At 38.9% G+C, this 19,064-nt stretch overlaps 2 protein-coding genes across 4 annotated transcripts; one reads left to right on the top strand and one right to left on the bottom strand.

The window, feature by feature from the left end:
• Positions 1-3,350: 3,350 nt before the first annotated feature.
• On the bottom strand, positions 3,351-10,168 carry LOC125045057 (protein CWC15 homolog). 3 transcript variants are annotated; one of them, XM_047642119.1, is made up of 2 exons: positions 10,058-10,168; positions 3,351-4,608 (listed from the first exon to the last, which is right to left on the bottom strand). In XM_047642119.1, exon 2 carries the CDS (start codon positions 4,588-4,590, stop codon positions 3,868-3,870), a length of 723 nt encoding a protein of 240 aa, XP_047498075.1. In that variant the 5' UTR covers positions 4,591-4,608; positions 10,058-10,168; the 3' UTR covers positions 3,351-3,867. The 3 variants fall into 3 exon arrangements, with proteins under 3 accessions (XP_047498075.1, XP_047498073.1, XP_047498074.1); XM_047642117.1 differs by having other exon boundaries at positions 3,351-4,606; positions 10,038-10,156; XM_047642118.1 differs by having other exon boundaries at positions 3,351-4,606; positions 10,055-10,149.
• Positions 10,169-10,617: 449 nt separating this feature from the next.
• Positions 10,618-18,902, top strand: LOC125044979 (uncharacterized protein C1orf112 homolog). The gene is made up of 17 exons (XM_047641969.1): positions 10,618-10,657; positions 11,045-11,179; positions 11,517-11,726; positions 12,163-12,305; positions 12,674-12,822; positions 13,174-13,391; positions 13,698-13,843; positions 14,048-14,174; positions 14,693-14,855; positions 15,249-15,477; positions 15,629-15,798; positions 16,420-16,583; positions 16,826-16,938; positions 17,074-17,182; positions 17,351-17,495; positions 17,846-17,943; positions 18,256-18,902. The coding sequence occupies exons 2-17, from the start codon at positions 11,060-11,062 to the stop codon at positions 18,703-18,705; spliced, it is 2,754 nt and encodes a 917-aa protein (XP_047497925.1). The 5' UTR covers positions 10,618-10,657; positions 11,045-11,059; the 3' UTR covers positions 18,706-18,902.
• The last annotated feature ends 162 nt before the right edge of the window (positions 18,903-19,064 follow it).

Genomic DNA, 19,064 nt, shown 5'->3' with positions numbered 1-19,064 from the left:
GGCCAAGTTAGAATCTAACAACTGCTACCTAAACTCCTACAAAATACATTATGGGAGCCACACAATTAGCACACATGCAGGTGAGCAGGTTGAGCACATAGAGGCCAATGGGCTGTGGAACGTCAGTGCTCGGCAGGGTGGCCAACATTGACACTGACACCGAGGGGTTGATATGGACAGACAATATAAAATTCATGGGGATGTCATGTCTATAAAAGGTAATCCTGCCAATATTGGTATAGGTCTTATGTGTACAACTGTACTAATATTGCATCATAGTCAATGATGTCATTTTCAGTTCCAGTACAAGTATAAGGGAGGGGTGAGGCCATAGTGACCCTGAAATATGTAATGAACAGAAACGGTCTACCCATCAAGGTCCTTATGAAGGGTAAGGGTTAAATTATTAACCAATAAAATGGGTATACTGTGCCCAAGGCTCCCCCAGGCCATTCTGGACCAATGCAAAGCCAGCCTTTCAGCAAGGCTTTGCACCTTAGGAAGTGGACACAAGTGCCTGGAGAAGAAAAAGAAAAGGAAAGGGGGAGAAGAAAAGACCATGCAAAATCAGTTAAGCCAAAGCTGAGGCCCAAAGTAGGTATTGGGTAGTCTGTGGCCCAAACACCTAAAAATTGCTTACAATCCTAATGGTTAATGGTTAAAAGCAAAATAAATGTGCTAGACATCTAAGGTCATATAGCACTATAGTTAATGTTAGTGAAGAATGGTTGGGTTAGTGATTAGTTGTTAAAGCTGGGTTAAGGAATTGGTGAGTGAATGGGTTAGGGTCGGATGAGGTAATGTAAGGGGTTAGATCAAGTGAAGGATATATATGCGTTTGAGGAAGGAAAACAGGTTGTCAAAGCAGAAAGTGTGAGATTCTGTAAGAATGTCTGATAAGTTGGGATGTCTATGTAGGGAGGACGTGGGCATGACAATAGAATATGTGGGACTGAAAGAGGAACATTCGGAAACCGTGAATGTTCCAATGAAGGATAGTTATACTTTCGTTGATTTACTGGCAAAGATTGCAGTGCGTGTTGGAGAATTTGAAGGGGAAGGTGCTAGAGGGTGGGATAAAGAATGAGGTTGGGGAGGTGGTGTTGTATCAGGAGGGGTGTCGGGAGGTAGAGGGTCTGGGGAAGAGGGTACTTGTGACATGAGGGTTTCACGTGTGTATCCAGGAGGGAGTGGAAGGGATAGAGGGGATAGTGGGAGGGTTAATATAGGTGGGGCTGGAGTCAGGGGGAATGGGTTTTGTTGGGATGGGGTAGGAGGATTGGGTTTAGGGAGAATATGAGTAGGAGGAGGATGGATATTGGCAGTCACTTTGAGTGTGGAGGGAGCGGGAGTTGTAGAATTTGAAGGTGGATGAGTATTAGTTTGGGACTCGATTATGTAGTTCTGGATATCTTCAAGAGTTTCTGTAGTGGAGTTGGTTGGGGAGTTTTGTGAGATAAAGGTTTTCTTGTGAGGGGGGGAAGAGAAGTCTGGTGTCTGAAAAATAGGGGCAAAGGAAGGTGGAGGTGATTGTGAGGTAGGGGAAGAGGGGTAAGGGGGTAAGAGAAAAGCCTCGTCTACGTGCTTCCTGTCTGGCTTCACGTAGAGTGAGTCCAAGCCTGAATCTGAGAGTTGCTACCTCAGACTCAAATTTGTAGGTGGGGCAGCCTTTATGAAATACATTATGGGGGCCGCCACAGTTTGCACAAGTGCGTAATTGTGCAGAGCAGTTTGATCGAGTATGGCTAGGTTGGGCACATAGCAGGCATCTGGCTGTGGAACGGCAATGTTTGGCAGTATGTCCTAAACGCCAACAATTTTGGCACTGACGAGGGGGAGGTTGGTATGGTCGGACAGGTAGGGATTCCCCACCTATGTAAACATTAAAGGGAAAGTCATGTCTACGGAAAGTAATTTTGGGAATGTTGATGGATTTCTTACGATTTCCTCTGGGAGGAATGGAGTAGCATTGTACATATGTTGCATCATAGTCTGTGAGACAAGCGAGTAAGTCCTCTCCACAATCTGACCATTCTTTGTCATAGATTGGGCAATCTGTTGGGGAGATAGAGACAGTTCCGGTGCAAGTATTGAGGGTTGGATGAGGTTCTGTAGGGATGGGTTACCACATAGATCAGTTAGTTTTGTTAATGCTAAAGCTTGGTTTTTAGTTGTTACTGTGACGAGACGGAAGTGGTCGGGTCGGCTGCGGAAAGAGACTTTGCCTACTTGTTTTTTGAGGCATTGTTGGAAGAGGAGGGTGTTTTGAGAGTAGGGAGCTGTGGGAGGGATCACGAAAAATCGGTCCCATTTGGCTGGGCTAAATAGGGTATTTAGGATTCTTGTAGAGGTGGGGGTAGTAGAAGTGCGGGGACGTGTGGAGGAGGGAGTAGTGTTGAGGGGGGTAGTGTTATGGGGAGTTGGGCAATAAGGTTGTAAGGTAGTAATAAGGGGAGATGGGGTGGTTGATGAAGAAGGTTGTGGGAGTAAAGGTGTTGAAGTTGAGCATGTTAGGAGAGTAGAAATGTCTCCTGGGGGTTGGTTGTTGATTATGGTTGATACTGTACTAGTATGCATTGATGATGGGGGAGTTGTTGCAGTGTTCGGAGCCGTGGTCAAAGGAGAGCTGGGATTGGGGCTATTTGATAAAGGGGCAAGCCTCATTGCCCCTAAGATTGGGGTTATGTCTTCATTATTGGCCATGATAAGCCTGGAGTATGTTGAGGAAAAAAATAGTCCACCCCTCAGGGTCCCCTTGAGGGGTAAGGGCCAGGTATGGCAGGGGAATACCGTGCCCATGGTTCCCTCAGGCCGTTCAGGACTGACATAAAGTCAGCCTTTCATCCTTTCAGCACAGCTCTCACACCTTAGGAGGTGGATAGAAGGGATTGGTGGAGAAACTGAAACGAAAAGTATGAGTGGGAAAAAAGACTATGCAAAATTAGTTGAGTCGATGGCTGAGTCCCAAGGTTGAGGAGTTCCCCATCATTGGGTCTCAGTCTTCGTCTCCTAAGCCCCCCCACGACAACAATGGGCAAAGGATTGGGAGGGTAATCCTAATGGAAGTAGGAGAGAGACTCATTCCTTCATTTAATCTAAATGGAATACTTAATTAAAAATGGACATTTTTTCCAGTGTGAATTTCCTTTACTCCCTCACTTTTCTTTTAATTTTCATTACTCAGCTTCAGAAGTATGTATCCAAGTTTTTACCAATAAAGAGCACCTTATGTAACACATAACCCTGTCGCTCTATTAATGTTACATATATTTCCCATAGATGCTCTAAGGCAAAAAAGGCATAAGTAACTTCTAGGTACCTATATGTCTAGGTGGCAGATATAAATAATCTCATCATACATATTTTTATTGAAATATATTGAAAGTATTCTTGTACATTTTGTTTCTGATAATGTAGACACTTTTTATTGATTATTCATCAATACTACAATAGAAATGTACACTGGAATTTACCTAATCAGTTCTTCACACTAATACAACAATGAGGTTTATAATCTACCCTTCAGCTTTCCTGTATTTCTCTTCAGCGCCAAATCTTCATGAATAAACAAGTCCTAAAGTTATCATATCAGTAAAGTTTATTATAATGGGTAATCACTGAATTTACATTTTATTCATCTTAATATTCCTACTACCTCAACAAATGTTAGAATCTTTCTATTTCTTAATAACTAGATAAAAAAACCTTTTTTTTGTTCACCTTAACAGTACAAAATGATCAAAGAGGTAAGGTGTTATGAAACTCTTAAAAGTAAAAAGGAATAGGCAAAGAATAAGGTTGAGCTACTCTACACATACAAACAGCATTTCATTTTGTGGTTGGGGAGAGAAAGAGGTAGGAGGGGGATTACTTTACATACTTTTCCATAAATCTTTTGTGGAATTCAGAACGTAAAGAGTCGTTAATGAAGGTCTTTTCGCTTTTGTCTGGCTCTGATGCTGCGCAGTTCTTGAAAACGACATCATCGTCCCACCTGCGCTTGACTTTCATATCAGATTTGGGTGCTGCAGCAAGATTGAGCAGAGGATTTCCTGAGATGATGTTTTCCATGCGGATGCGCTCCTCCTGCTCCTGGCGCTCCCGTTGCTTCTTGGCCTCTTCCTCGGCGCGCTCTCGTCTGATGCGCTCCAGCTCAGCAAACAGCACAGCCTCATCATCAGAGTCATCAGAGTCGGATGCCTCATCGTCATCGTCTTGGGGGTCATCAGCATCCAGATTGGCAGGTGCGATCTGGTCAAGCCTGGGTTTCTTGGAGGACGAGGAGGAAGATGAGGAAGAGGATGACGGAGCACCCGAGTCCCTCTGATTACTGCTGCTGCTGCTGCTGCCCCCACTGCTGCTGCTGGTGCGCTTGTCCCTGACGGCGCGCTCGCGGTCCTCCAGCTCACGGCGGAAGTCACGGCTGCGGAGCTCATCGGTGGTGGACTGGCCATGATCACGGTACTTGAGCCTTGTATGTGATGGCAGATCTCTGGCTGAATACTGCTTCGACAGAGCACTCAGGTCCCTTTCCCCACGCCCCATGCCACCCTTCGCGGGCTCGAAGGTTGGGCGTGCAGCTGTAGTCATGGTGACAGCTTAGATCCTGAGGAGAAATGATAGGCTTGTTTAAAAAAGGGGTTATGGCTTCCCGACCATGTAAGGCTCACTTCACTAAACCTTTAAAAGAGGTAACTATAACCAAAATATGCTCATATATGATAAGATTCATTGTCTTTGTTTACCACAAAATAATAAATCCAACAATGCATATGAAAACAACTGATGCCCAGCACACTCTGGGTATTCTGTACTGGGATAGGTCAAAACGGGGTATAGTATACTACAACAGATCACTGGGTATGAAGTAATGCAATAATCAGATAAATAGATGCAGATGAAGCAGGGGAGGGCGTGGGAGGAAGAGGTGTAGGAGGAACATGAGTGGGAGGATGGATGCTGGCAGTCACTTTAGGCATAGAGGAGATAGGTGCAGAGAGACTGGATGATGGACCAGGGATAGGTATGTTATTTTGGGTCATGATTAGATAGTTTTGAATGTCCTCAAGAGTTTCTGAAAGATGGTCAGTTGGGAAGGTTTGAGAAAAAAAAATTCTAGTGAGGGTTAAAAGATGTTTGAGTAGCAAAGGAGGAGGTAGATATAAAAGAGGATGCAGTAAGAGAAGATGGGATGGAACATTTGGACTGTCTGATGTAATGGGAAAATTGAGGGGAGGGAGGGGTAGGCACTGGCAAAAAAATTTGAATGAGAGACAGAGAGGGGCTAGAAACATCAGGAGGAGGAGGAAGAGATACTGGGCGAGATGTAGAAACATCTTGGGGTGAAGGGGGATTGGCAGAGTGAAGGACAGCACTGAAGTAAGTAGCAAGAGTAAAACTTTGTCAGCATGCTTCCTGCCTGACCTTGTGTATTGAATCTGAGGACTGCAACCTAAGACTCAAACTTGTAGGTAGGGCAGCCCCTATAAAATGCCATAATTGGCACACATGATTGCATGATTGCACTAGGTAGTTTGAAAGAGTATTGCTAGGTTGGTAATGATCAAGGACCTTGTTTTGGCCACCCTGCAAAATGCCTACATTTCTGATATTGACAGGGGAGGGGTCAATATGGTTGGACAAAGCAGAACACTCCACCAATATAAACTTCATGGGAGGTCATATATATTGAAGGTAATTTTGGCAATTTTAGTGTGGGACTTTTGGCAGCCTCTGGGGGGAATGGTGTGGCTCTGTACTGATACTTCATCATAGTCAAGGAGGCAGGCAAGTAGGTTGTTCTCAGTCTATCTAATCCTTATCATAGACAGATCAATCAGCTGGGGAGAGAGTGGTGTTGAGTGAGGCAGTACTACAAGGATGTGGACAATAAGGATATAGAGTAGTAATATGGGAGGAGGGGGTTGGAAATATGCAGTAATATGGGAGGATGAGGAAAGGAGGATGGAGGATGTTGGTAGAGAGGAAGGAATGTTTTCTGAAGGTTGGGTAATGACCTGGGTAGGTGACTTGGAATGGATTAAGCTGCCAGTAGATATTATAGGTGGAAGTAGTAGCAGTGTTCAGAGCTGTGATCAAAGGAGAGCCAGGGGTCGGGGAATCAAAAAAGTATACTTGATTTTACAGACATTGTTCGAATATTGGCTGTGGTAAACCTGGAGTATGTGGGGAAGAGAAATGGTATACCCCTCAGGGTCCCCAGAGGGGTAATGGTTGGATAAGTTAACAGGAGAATACCATGCCCATGACTCCCTGAGGCCATTCAGAACTGTCCCAGGCACCAGTGGAAATGCTGGAAAGCTGTCTCCAGGGAGGATCTACATGCAGAAACCTATTCCTGCCAGCCATTATGATACCAGTGGTGTAGGGTGTGTTATGGAAAACTGAATAATACAAAAAAAAAAACAAAAAAAACACAAATAGCGCAATGTTCCATAGTGTTACTATTATTACACAGTGTAAACTACATAGAGAGATAATACAGAGCCTGTACAAAGAAAACCTTCTATCATCATACTGATACATTATAACAATGGCAAATAAAAACTTCCAAAAATGGCAAAATGCACCAGCAGAGAAATGTCTAATAACACTGTAAAGGAGGAGGAAAAGAGTCTTGATACCGTGTGTGAGGATTCATGCAGGCCGGGCCTACAAGCCAAAACACTCAAGGAAGCCTATAATCCAGTAAGGCACCCGGATGCACCTGATTAATAGGACCATTTCCCCTACATTCCCTTAATTTCATTTCTTTTTTCTTGAGTTGCAACCTCTGTTTATCACCCTTTGATTCTTAAACCATACAGTGGCCACAGATCTCTTCCTTTGTTGAATACTGGACCACATTATTTTCAAAATTATGAAACCTAGCTTTCTCAAGTCCCTAGCCAAGGTCCCAATTTTCAAGTTATGAAGATCGGGAACAGCTTGGTCTCTTCAGAATAACTGTGACTACAACTTGTCCATGCCACCCCTTTCAATTTCAACTCTGTTCATATCACCCAAAATTCAGGATTTTCAAAAAAACTATAAAAAATGAGAGAAGGAATAACAAATCTTAAAACATGGCACAGACATGCCCTAGCTGCTGTCTTCCAGAAGAGGAGTCACACCCCAGCTTCATGGCTCAAAAATTACAACATGGATTTATGCAGGTCGCATTAAAATCGGGGATACAAGATAAATGCACATAGTAGTATCTATACCATTCATTACCTATACCATTCATGGTATTAGCATTATCAAATGAAAATATATCAACAGATATTCTGAAAGAGCAAAGAAATCTACTATAAACATTACGTATTATATACACGTCTGGTTGGAAACTCAGCGTCTGGCAACTCAACACTGGCATGTCTGCCTCTCTCTCAACCATGCTGTTGCGATTTAACAAACATTCTGGGCTAAAACCTACCCCTTGTAAAGAAAAGAAAAGAAAAGAAAAGAAAAGAAAGAAAGAAAAAAAAGGCTCATAATCTTAAAAGAAAAAAAAGGAAAGAAAGAAAAGAAAAAAAAAAAAACTATTAAAAAGAGGCAACAATTTACCCAGCATTTTCATGTAGGTCAACTGATGATACATACCATCACACATTTTTTTTTTTTAACACCTAATATCATTATATGGGTATAAGTAACATGGCATAAACTCCTCTTAAAAAAATGTAATTGAAAGCTAGGGGGATTGATTCTTCTCAAATGGCCAAACATGCATTTTTGGGTAACAGTCCACTTAATCATGGACTTGTGAGGCAAGAACAAACTAATGCAAACTCTTGTCTGTCTTGATATCCTTCACCAGGAATCACGGCCTTGTTACATTAGAATACTCCTTTGCTTCTTGTTTTGTGATAATATTCTTACACTCCTTGAAAAAGCTTTAGAGTAAATGTTTATAGAATGGCTGCATCCTTCTGAGACTAGGTCCCTCTTCCTCCAGCCAACAACCTTAGGTGCACTCCCAGGAATCCACAAACATTGCTGTTTGAACCAAAATCATTCCTAACTCCAGTGGCAAACCCCCACCCGAGCACTATGTACTTTGGCCTAGTCTCTGTACAGCATATGGCATAAACTATTTCCTTTACTTCTGATTTTGTTTGAGAATGGAGAATTAAAGAAAAGAAAGAGAAAGAGAAAGAAAGAAAGAAAAAAAAATCCTTAGAAATCTTGTAAGAGGAGCATGAGAAAGGAATATGACACCTACAGACCCAAATTTTGTATAGTTTCAGTTTCATACAGTCATGTGGTATAAGGTAAACTTTGCCTGTAATGGAATGAATGACAGAAAATAAGACTTCACAAGTTGTCAATACAAAAGTTGTGCTTTGGTAAATATTCACATAAAAATCTAATGACACTATCACAGAGAAAGGAAAAGCTACACTCACTGATACATGAAATAATCCGCACAAGCAAAGAAATGATGAAAATGGGTTGTGACAAAATACCACAGCAGCAACTGGACGGGGATCCAAACCCCTGATAAGAAAATACAGCAATAGGGTGGGGTACTAGGATCAAAGCCCCTAGGTTAGGAAGGGTTTTCATTTGTACAGGAAAAGTTGTAGACCTCCAGGAGTGGTTGGAGCAATAGGAACTCAGAGGAGTGAGGTCATTTCAGATATCAATACTTTATCTTGTCATTTGCAATGGAAAACACCACTAAATTCACTCATAATTCAGTGAATAACTGAAGCAAGCAACAATAACTGTAATGGGTAATCATTCAGAATACATTTGCAAGACTGATCATGACAATATTGGTATCATTAGACTCCTTTCATAATAAAACTGCAATGGCCAGCCTGTTGGCAGGAATCGTGACCACTACCTGCCATTCTTTTTTGTTATTGCCCTTATCTTTTGCATATTAACCCCTCAATGACAGTATCAGAAATCTCTCGGCGTCCCTGACTCCAGTGACTTCTGGCATCTGTCCTGCTGTTTGACCTGAGAGTCCGCTACATGTTGTGGAACTTTCCGCTTGATGTGCTCTAGCACATCCCAACGCCTAAAGCCGTACCTGGCATGATGAGCTGGTTTGTTATGACCTCTATAAGTGTGGCCCAGCCAATATGGATTATAGGCAAAACAGCACTTTATATACAACCTAGCATGATGGAACAGATTTGAATTTCAACTGACTTCTTAAACTGTCATGTGATTATTTATCACCAATCATTTTGGCTCTAATAGACTGGTTGCTAGTGTCTATTGCCATATCACGGACAAGTAGAATTCCCATTAGATCACTTATTTCCCCCACTAACGTTATCTATTTGCTGGGCTACGCCATGCGGCATCATAGCAAACCGCTCAATCTGTGGAGTGTGGCTGTACACCGTGGTGACGCACCAAAGCACTAGGAGCCGGGCATTCGGCCTGATGTAGCGAAATCCCTCGCTCAACGTCATCTAGTTGCCATTTATTTTCTTCACCCGGCGAAAAGGGGTTAAGAGTTTGCCAAAGAAGCATTATAGAACAAAGTATCTTAGAATGTTACATTCCTTCGGATGGCAAGGTCAGATTCTTTATTTCTGGTGCTAGACTATCACTTCCAATAATACTCATATTTTACCTAACAATTTCCCTGGTACTTTTCATGTCCTCCCCTGCTTTCAGGACCAAGACTGCCGCTAATAGGGAGCATAATTCCAATATACTTGGATAGCAGAGAGTGAGTGTCCATCTGCACCAAAATCGACGCAATCGGCTATGCAAGGGATTCCGAATAGTTGCAACGTAAAGATTGTTGTGTGAATCTTGAAAGAAAACCAAAATATGACAGAGATCAGACATATGTTGATCCGCTATAAAAGCCACACTTCATAACCATATCATTTTCGAGATATTTGTTACGAAAACAAGGAGATTGTGAAATCTGAGACAGTCCAGTGCAGAGGGACGTAAATTACCTCATTAAAACCAGCCTAACCAACGTTTCCTGTAATACTGCTCACGAATCTAATTACAATAAATCTTGGTGAGTTAGTAAATGTCATTTCCTAAATTACCTGCGCTCTGGAAGTACCTTTTTTAAGGAAGAATTAAGAGAGAGAGGTAAAGTTCGTCCTCCTGTTGTTGTTTACTACCAAGGGGTAACAAATCTACTTGATATTATCAAAATACGTTTCTCCCGCAAAAAAATGGTTGATGATATATTCAAGTTCGATGATGAAAACTTTTACTTTGTCTTTTATTATCATCTTTTATGTGATTCTAGCAAAATTTCCTCCACAAATAAAATGTGTTCGTTATATCTCTATAATTTTGCAAAAGGTTTATAACTATTATTATGCTAAATTTGAAAGAAGATTATATTCAAAATATTTATTTTCTTTTTTTTAAAATAGCTTTTATATAGCGTCACTGAAAAAATAATTGTAGAATACTGACATTTTACCTCGCTGAAGTCAAACGGGCATCTAAATGACTAGACATTATTTCTATACTTAAGACGTTAAAAATATATATCTTTATAATACCTTAATTATAAACAACTACCATAATTCTACAACATAATTATAATTATACAACAGCTATATTTTAAGAATTTGTATTTCTCATTTGACTTTTGTTTACACACAACCGCGGGAAGTTTCTGAAGCGAAGATTTCAGGTGAACTCCGGCGAAGTAAGTTATTTTCCCTTCCTTTTGCCTCTAAAAACCTCATTAGTACCGTAATTATTCATTGTTATAATGCGTTTGATAGTTTTATAGGAATTTAATTAAATGTCGTCTCATGTAATGTGCATGAAGTATGGAAATATGTTCATTTAGTCGAGTATTAATTTTTACGAAAGTTAAAATTCATTAGTTTTACTCATTTTTTTGCCTTTTTTAAAAGTTGCAGAGTGAAGTGATCAGGTTAATTCCTCCTTCAATTCACCACCATCGCACACAACCTCACACATCTTATTTTCCGAATATTATGCTACATACATGCACCCTATATCTCACCACCGAAACTATTTGAATGAAAATTAAACTAATATTGTACATTTCTCCAAAAACCTCAAGTCCGTTCCTGCCACCATGGGGTCTCAGAAGTCCCCGCTGGACGACGAGAACCTGATGAACATTCTAGCCGACGCAGCGCACTGGACTGAGGAACAGACGGCCGAGAAGCTTCACGGAACTTTGCCTGTTGTTATAATATCCTTTTATTGGGTGCTAAGTGCAGGGGTTTTGGTCTTTTGTATGTTGGTTTATCAGGGTTGGTGTGGGGAGATGCTAACACATTGTGTCATTTTGTTTTTTTCTCTCTCCTCTCCTCTCCCCTCGAATCATTTATGCCTTTTCTTTTGCTCTTTTCTAATTGTTATTCCTCTTTCTATCTGCCTCTCACATGTCTCATCTCCTTTCTTTCCATCTCTGAACCAACTTCTTCCCCAACTTTTTATCCATTTCTCCTCCTCCTCTTCTGTCTACCCCCATTCTCTCCATTCCGTCCTTCATAACCCTCAAGGGAAAAAAGCCTTAACTCCCCCACGACTTCCTGCAAAAGAGCCCTCCAGCTGAGGAAGGGGTGCAGGTGGCCAGGTTCGTCCTAGGCTCCTTCCTCCCGCACCTCCAAGTCGAGGAGTCCTTCTCCCTCCTCGATGCCACTCTGCCAGCCCTCAGGTCTTTCTTTGATGCCTTTGTGCAGGAGTGCGAGCAGGAGGCAAAGGTTAGCGAAGATGTGCCCAGCCGACTCCTTCAGGTATATTTGAGTAATTTATTCTCTCTCTTAAATTAATGAGTGACTTAGAAGTAAATTAAATGCCAGTGATAGAAGTCTTTTTCTTTATGATAATACTTAAGTGGACTGTCCACTATGATTATTGGATGTCTCAAGCTATTATTTGATTCAGTGAGAAATTAGATGGCAACATATGATCAAACTCTGCTTTGGTAAATGTTTAGATGATGTCAGTGCACCTATTGCTGGCTTTGCAGTGGGCCCTAGGTTGGGCTTAGGATTGAAAGCCTTCCATAATATCAAATTTCAAGCAGATTTTGATGGAATGCAGCTGAGAAAGTTACAGTTGAAAAGCTTTTGAAACCCATTTCAGGTGTCTTTAAACATTTAGACTACTACCTTTGCCTTTTATTCTTATATATATATTTTTTTACATTTTGTTTTCCTTCCTTTTCAGCAATGTATCCTAATCACAGAGAGTTGTGAACTGATGGTGCAGTTCCTGATGCAAGCAGAGAATGTTGTTGTGAAAAATGTGAACAACCTTCCTAAAGTTGTGTTGCATGTGATAAATGGCTCTCTGAAGCACTGCAAAGATAGGTTGGTGTAAAGTGTTATGTTTTAAAGTTTGCTTTAACGCAGGTGTGTTCAAATACAGGAGGGACAGATATATGTAGAGTGACCTGTGTAGATAGAAATGATCACTATTGATGTTTTAATGATTGTCATCATTATTATTAGTAGTAGTATCATCATTATTATTAATATTATTAGTATCATCATTATTATTATTAATAGTATTAGTATCATCATTATTATTAATAGTATTAGTATCATCATTATTATTAATAGTATTAGTATCATCATTATTATTAATATTATTAGTATCATCATTATTAGTAGTGGTATTTTTTATGCTACCTACATTGTTTGTATCTCACTGTGATCTTTATTATTTCCTCTCTCAGTGGGACCATCTATGGGGACCAGCAAGAGCAAGTGAGTGAGCCCTTGAATCTCCTCTTTCGGCAGACCGTGGACCTCTCAACTCACTTCTCAGGATTATTGCCCAAACTTGTGTTTGATACTTACGATGATATAAATATATTGATTGATGGTAAGTTATACCCTGAGGAAGTTTTAGGTTTTAAACGCTTTTTAGATGCTTTGTCTTTCCTTCATATCCATATCCTTTTTCCTCCACCTTTTCCTCCTCTTTCTCTTATTTAGCTTCTTCTTCTTCTTCCTTTTTCTCTTCCCCATCCTCTTCCCCTTTCATTTTCCCATCCTCCTCCTCTTTTTCTTCTTTCATCTCTTCAATTTCCCTCTGAAGGAAAAATTCCTGTAATACAATCTGAAATTTTGGTGCCCTTCTTTCTGCCTGACCTAAATAATTATTTAAATGTGACTACATTTTGCTCAGTCATCTTCCAGTTTGATACATCTAAACACTTGTACTTTCTTCCAGTCTGCGAACAGCTACCAATGACAGCATCATGCATGTCACAGTTGTCAGAAGTCCGTGCCTGTGTGGTGGTGTGGCGAGCATATGTCTCCTTTATCCAGCAGTATCATGCACATCTCATAACAGAACTGGATATCTCCCTGCCAATTGCTTCTCTAACAAGGGAGATTTCAGATGGCTTGCTCATGGTGACAGGGTTTTCAGTCCAGAATAAGAAAATGGTGAGTTTGGATTGTGACTTTGTTTAGGTTTGTTGTGTTTGTTCTAGTAGCCGTATTATTTTTGTTAAGAAGAAAGGAGGGTATCAAAAAATAGTATTGAATAAAAAAAACTCTAAATAAATGAAAAGACTAAAAAATTAGAGCCCTTCCTAGTATTTCATACCCTTTTTAATTCCTGTCCCTTAGTTGCAGAGAATAAGATACATCATACTTTACATTTCCAGAATAATTAGTAATGTTTTGATTGTGCTAATTATTCAGGATAAACTCTGTCTTGTAATTAACTAAAACACTTTAACTTACCAGAACGACCAGGACCTTAAGATTACTCAACGTATAATTAAGATGACAAGTTTTTGTATGAAGATTGTCATTTCACTGTGCGAGAAATTCAAGGGATACGTACACCCAGCTCATCGAGAACTGGGAAAGCTCCTGGTATTGTTGTTTAGGTATAATTATGTGATTTTTTTTGTAGTTTTAAAAGTATATTGTAATGTATGTCCATATATATATATGCATGTATATTTTTTTCACAAAATAATTAATGGATTCACATTGCATTAAGCAGTTTTATTGTATGTCTAATTTTTTTACATTATTTAGTAATAATATCTGTTGCATTAGGGAAATAATTAACTGCCATTTTGAAACAGGTTCTTTCCTGAAAATCTCATTCTACAAAAGTTTCCTGATGGGATAAAGACCGACATGGAGAGGCAGGTGGCCATTGGGGTTGAGCCCCTCTTGTCCCATCTTAGGGATGATGTGGACTTTGTTAAGGTAAGCAGATTAAGGACTGATGCTCATGTATTGTTTTTCTTCACTCCCTCATGTCTCAGTTCCCTTTCTTTTCTTCTTCTTTTTCTTGTTCTTGTTCTTCAACTTCATCTTCCTTTTTTTCTTTCTTCCTCCTCCTCCTCCTCCTCCTCTTCTTTTTCTAGATTTACTCTGCAATACATCCACTAGATTTTAGTGAATCACTAAAATTTAAAGTTATATAGAGAATACATTGCTTCAAATTAGGATAAGGGTCATGGGTAGGAACAGTTGATTATGGATCACTTGGGTTTTCATGGCTTAACAGACTCATATATCATCAAATTTCCCTCTTTTAGACCATTATAAAAAGGGTAGATTGTGATTGCATGAAACTTCTATGAAGAAGGCATGATTCAATACAGAGGGTTAAGAAAAATCCTTAATTTTTAAGAATATAGGCCTGCTTATAAAGATTTTTTTTCTTATCATTATTATTCATCCTTTTCTTCTGTCCTTTTAATGAATTTGATTAAAAACAGGTTGCAATAGACTTAGGAGATGAAGAAACAGAGAAGACAGAGGAAATGGATGATTGGGGAAGTTATCTCCTGTTGCTGATTGCTCTGAGCTCCCCACTCTCGCCTGCTATTGCACTCCACTTCGAAGCTCTTGTTGACAGGACATTCCAGGCAATTCAGAGAAGTATGTTGTGTGACGGGTGGGCAACCTTTTCCCTTCCGTGGGTCACTTTCGCCCTTCTCCCCCTTCTATTACTTATAGCAGTATTTTATATGTATAATTAGCATCTTCACTTGATAAAATCATAAAGTATGAAAAGAGTATCTGACACAGTATATAAGCATTGCTTAAAATTAATGAGACTTTGGGGTCTGTTTTCATTTTGCCGGACTGTAAATTTTTAGACATACTACATGACTTGCACCACTTCTAATCATCCAATACCATTTCTTTATTACATAGTGTTTTTAGTCACTTTTATTCCAATTCAGTGTGTATATGAAGCTCTGAAACAACCTTTATGAGTAAAAGATTTGAGTGAAGTTGAACCTTACATAACTCCTTTTTAACTTTCAGGCCATGCTTCACTTTCATACCCATGCAAGATAGCAGGAGTAATGTGTGGAGGAAAACCCCTTGCCAACGTAACGCTCTATGAACATGTCCTAACGCACTTGTGTTCACTGGTGGCTGTTTTAGAGCCTGAGAGTTTTGAGGCCATGGAACAGCTCCTTATAAAATGGCTGTTGTCTGGACAAACGTGGCCGGCTCTAATGGCTGCTGATATTTGGTGTTTTATGGCCAGGTAGGGGATTGATAGCTCGATATTCAGGCATTTCTTTTTAAATAAGATTTTTTGGGGGAAATTCTGAAATTGTTTGAGGATTTTTATGTGACTTTTTAAATATTTTACTCCTCTTATTTTCAAAAAATAGTGATCATTGATTTCCCGACAGATATGGAACAAGTGAGCTGTGTAAGAATCACTGCTTGGTACTCGCTGAAATCTTGCCTCATGCTCCACTTCATTCTCACCAACAGTTGGTACTAACTTCACTTCTCACAAGGCTTATTTCCAAGCTTTCTCCAGCTGATAAGGCTGATTTTCTTTCTCATATATCATCTGGTAAGCTTTAGTTGTAATGTATGCATGAGTGAAGATGCGTGTTATATGTCAAGTGGAACAGAATAGGTCTACTTGAAAATTGTTTTTAGAAATCAGAAAGTGAATGATACCGATTTGAGGCTGATTTTAGCATCACATTTACCATACTTGACAGTAATTTCTTTGTTAATACATTGACAGTGGGATTGTATGTTTATATGGATTGTGCACTGTGGTTTTGGTTTATTATTAATTTTGTTTACATATAGAAGACTCCAGGGAGACAGTTACTAGGCCTACCTGACTAGTCTCTTTTGCTGCATTCCATGAATTTTTGTGAAGAAACTTAAACTTTTGCTACAATTATTGTCAATGTTTTAATGATAATACTGCTAAAGGCAATAATAGTGGCATTAGTAATAGAATGAAAACTTACGTTCCCCAGAAAATTCAAGGAATAGAGTAAACTGGTGAGAGCAGGTAAGACTAGTAATTAACTCCTCAGTGACTAAAGCTCCTTTGAAGCCAATTGTTTGTAAAACAAAATTAGTAAAAAACTAAACCAAAGTGCTCAGGAGATGTCCCTAACTCCACTGGGTTTCTATTGGAGCTCAGTCTATTTCTCCACCTTTCTTTCTGCAGGACCTATCAAGCATGAGGATGAAGTCAGTCTCTCCTGTGTGGTGAAAGAGAACTGCAAGGCAGACCAGACAAAGGATGTTAGGAAGAATCTTCTCAATAGTTGCTCTCAGACCATCAAAGCAGTGGTTTCAAAAAATGCATCGGAAGACAATGTTTTTGATCTTGTATGTAGAACTGTGCTTAGTGTTTTTTAGGCGTCATCATCATGGCTACAAAGTATTTGCAGGTTGATGATTTAGAAAAAAAAGTATCTATACATATTGTGTAAAACCAAACTCATTTACATAATTATGAGGAAATATAATAAAGTGAAAAGGGGCAATCAGTCCTGTTACTATTGTCCATTAAAGATTTATAAATAACTCCTTGCTACAGCTCTTTAACTAGTTACTGTATATAATTGCAGTTGGTCAAGCTTGAGCACATCTTCCCAAGCCTTGCTGACTTCCCTCTAACAGATGATGAGGATGCAGTTGTTTTTGTTGAATGCATACAGGATCTAGCACAGCTGTGGACCAGGTTATCAGACGATCTATTCTTATTAATAGTTTTTACTTGTGTTTGTTATAGATGACTGATTATGGCATGTTAAGTATTATAAATTCAGGGATCAAAGTACTGAAATTGTAACTTGTCTAACTACTGTATTTGCAGGTTTCCAGTGGAATATATTGGCTGTACAGCAGTTGATTTGTTGGCTTCAGGCCTATTGATAACATCAAGCTCAGTTCTTAATCATTACTCTAATGATCAGCTTCTTCAGGTGGGCCTTTTGTGTATTTATGATTTCAGTAAGAAATGCGGAAAATATTCACAGTTTTAGACAAGTATGTGAATCTGTATAGGGATATTATATATAGCATTATGAAACATTCTTTACATATTTTGTTAATATTTCCTTTCTAATATTTTGCTTATTTTTATCTTTTAGATCACATCTTTCTGTAAAGAAAGTCCCAGTCGGGCTTCACCAGTGTTTGAGGTTTCTGTTTGCTTGCTGGTGGCTGCAGCTGGGCAGTGTAGTCTGTTAGCCACATCATCTTCAGAAGTTGCAAATATCTTAGACTGCCTTTCTGGTATGTAGTTTGGTTCCTATTAATTCCTTGTTGTGCAAACCTGGGTTCAATTTTGAATCATAAGCACCTTAGATAATGTTCAAATGCCTAAAATAATCCAGAGGAATATTATGATCATGATCTGCAGTACAAGTTACAATTAATTTTCAAATGCCTAAAAAAATCCAGAGGAATATTATCATCATGATCTGCAGTACAAGTTATAATTACCATGCTATGGTTTAATATTGTGTACAAGGTTTTTCTTCAAGAAATTTGTACATTGTCATTTAGTTGGGTAATATTAATGTGGATTCCAAGATGCATATAAATGTATTTATTTTATCTATTTATTTATTTATTTCCTATAGATGGGTTGCATAAAGTGTTGCAGAGCAAGAATCCATTTGTGTACCAGTGTGCTTTAGATGCCTTTGTTGCATTTGGTCAACATTCAGTGCACGAAAATGTAAGTATTATTTAACAGTAGTTGTCATTGACATGCTGTGGAGAAAATGATATATCCTTTCTATTAATGCTTTTATAAGGAGTAAAAGAAGAGTTAGTAGGGGCTGTTTACCTTTAGAGGATTTAGCGTATATTCTGTGTGCATGTTTGTAATGAAGTTGGACACATGGAGTTGTTTTGTGTAGTTAAATATAATACTGTTTGTCAGCATAATGAGAATATATTGTTATTGTTATTACAGTTAACATTGTTTTTACTTTTATAATTTTCTTTTAGCTTATCTGATTGCTGATTTCATGTTTTGTATTCCCAGGTGTTGCCTTCATGTCTGCAAAAGTGTGAGGAGACTTTGCAAGGGAAAGTTACAAAGTACTTGCAACAAGAAGTACACACTTTATCCCCCAGCATGTCAATGTGTAATCTACTACAACACCAAAATGTCATATGTTGCAGTGATAAAAGGGCACTGTCTCAGAAGAATTATGTGCCAATTGAAGAATTGGTAATGGTAGAGAACGCATCAGCAAGTTCATTATTATTAAAAGGAAAAAATAATTTGTCAGAGGAATTTAAATCATCAAAGAGAAAAAGGGAAGACGAATTGGTTTATTCTAGTTCGTGTGAAGCGAGAACTTTAATGGAAAGTCTTCAGGAAAGTAGAAATATTATTGGACGATTGAAAGATAGGAATGAAATGGAGAAGATTGACAGAGATGGGGTTTTAATTTTGTTACAGGAAATGATCAGTGAACTTAACTCCTGATTTTTTTTTCTTTTTTTTCTTTCTTTTGTTAAAACTTTTTTAATATCAAATTTTATTACAGCAAAGAAAAAGATTGTTCTAGAGTAAGTGGTATTGGTAATATATATTTAGATTTAATATTTATTTTGTAAGATGAGAAACTTTTTTATTATTTTCTTGCTGTGTAAAGACAAGAAATAAAATATTAACAATTGTTACTTATGTTGATTATGTACCCTCGTGTGTGATTAGAGCAAACTTTATGTTCAAGTGCTTGTAACAAATCACAAGATATTTTGGTCTCTCTTTCTCCATGCCCTCTCTCCTCACTCTTAAAATAGGTAGTAATTTTTTTTTTTTTAAAATCCCTATAAAACTTT

The sequence above is a fragment of the Penaeus chinensis genome, chromosome 36 (assembly GCF_019202785.1).
Source record: "Penaeus chinensis breed Huanghai No. 1 chromosome 36, ASM1920278v2, whole genome shotgun sequence".
Lineage (NCBI taxonomy): Eukaryota > Metazoa > Arthropoda > Malacostraca > Decapoda > Penaeidae > Penaeus > Penaeus chinensis.
This window is presented reverse-complemented; position numbering and strand designations above follow the sequence as displayed.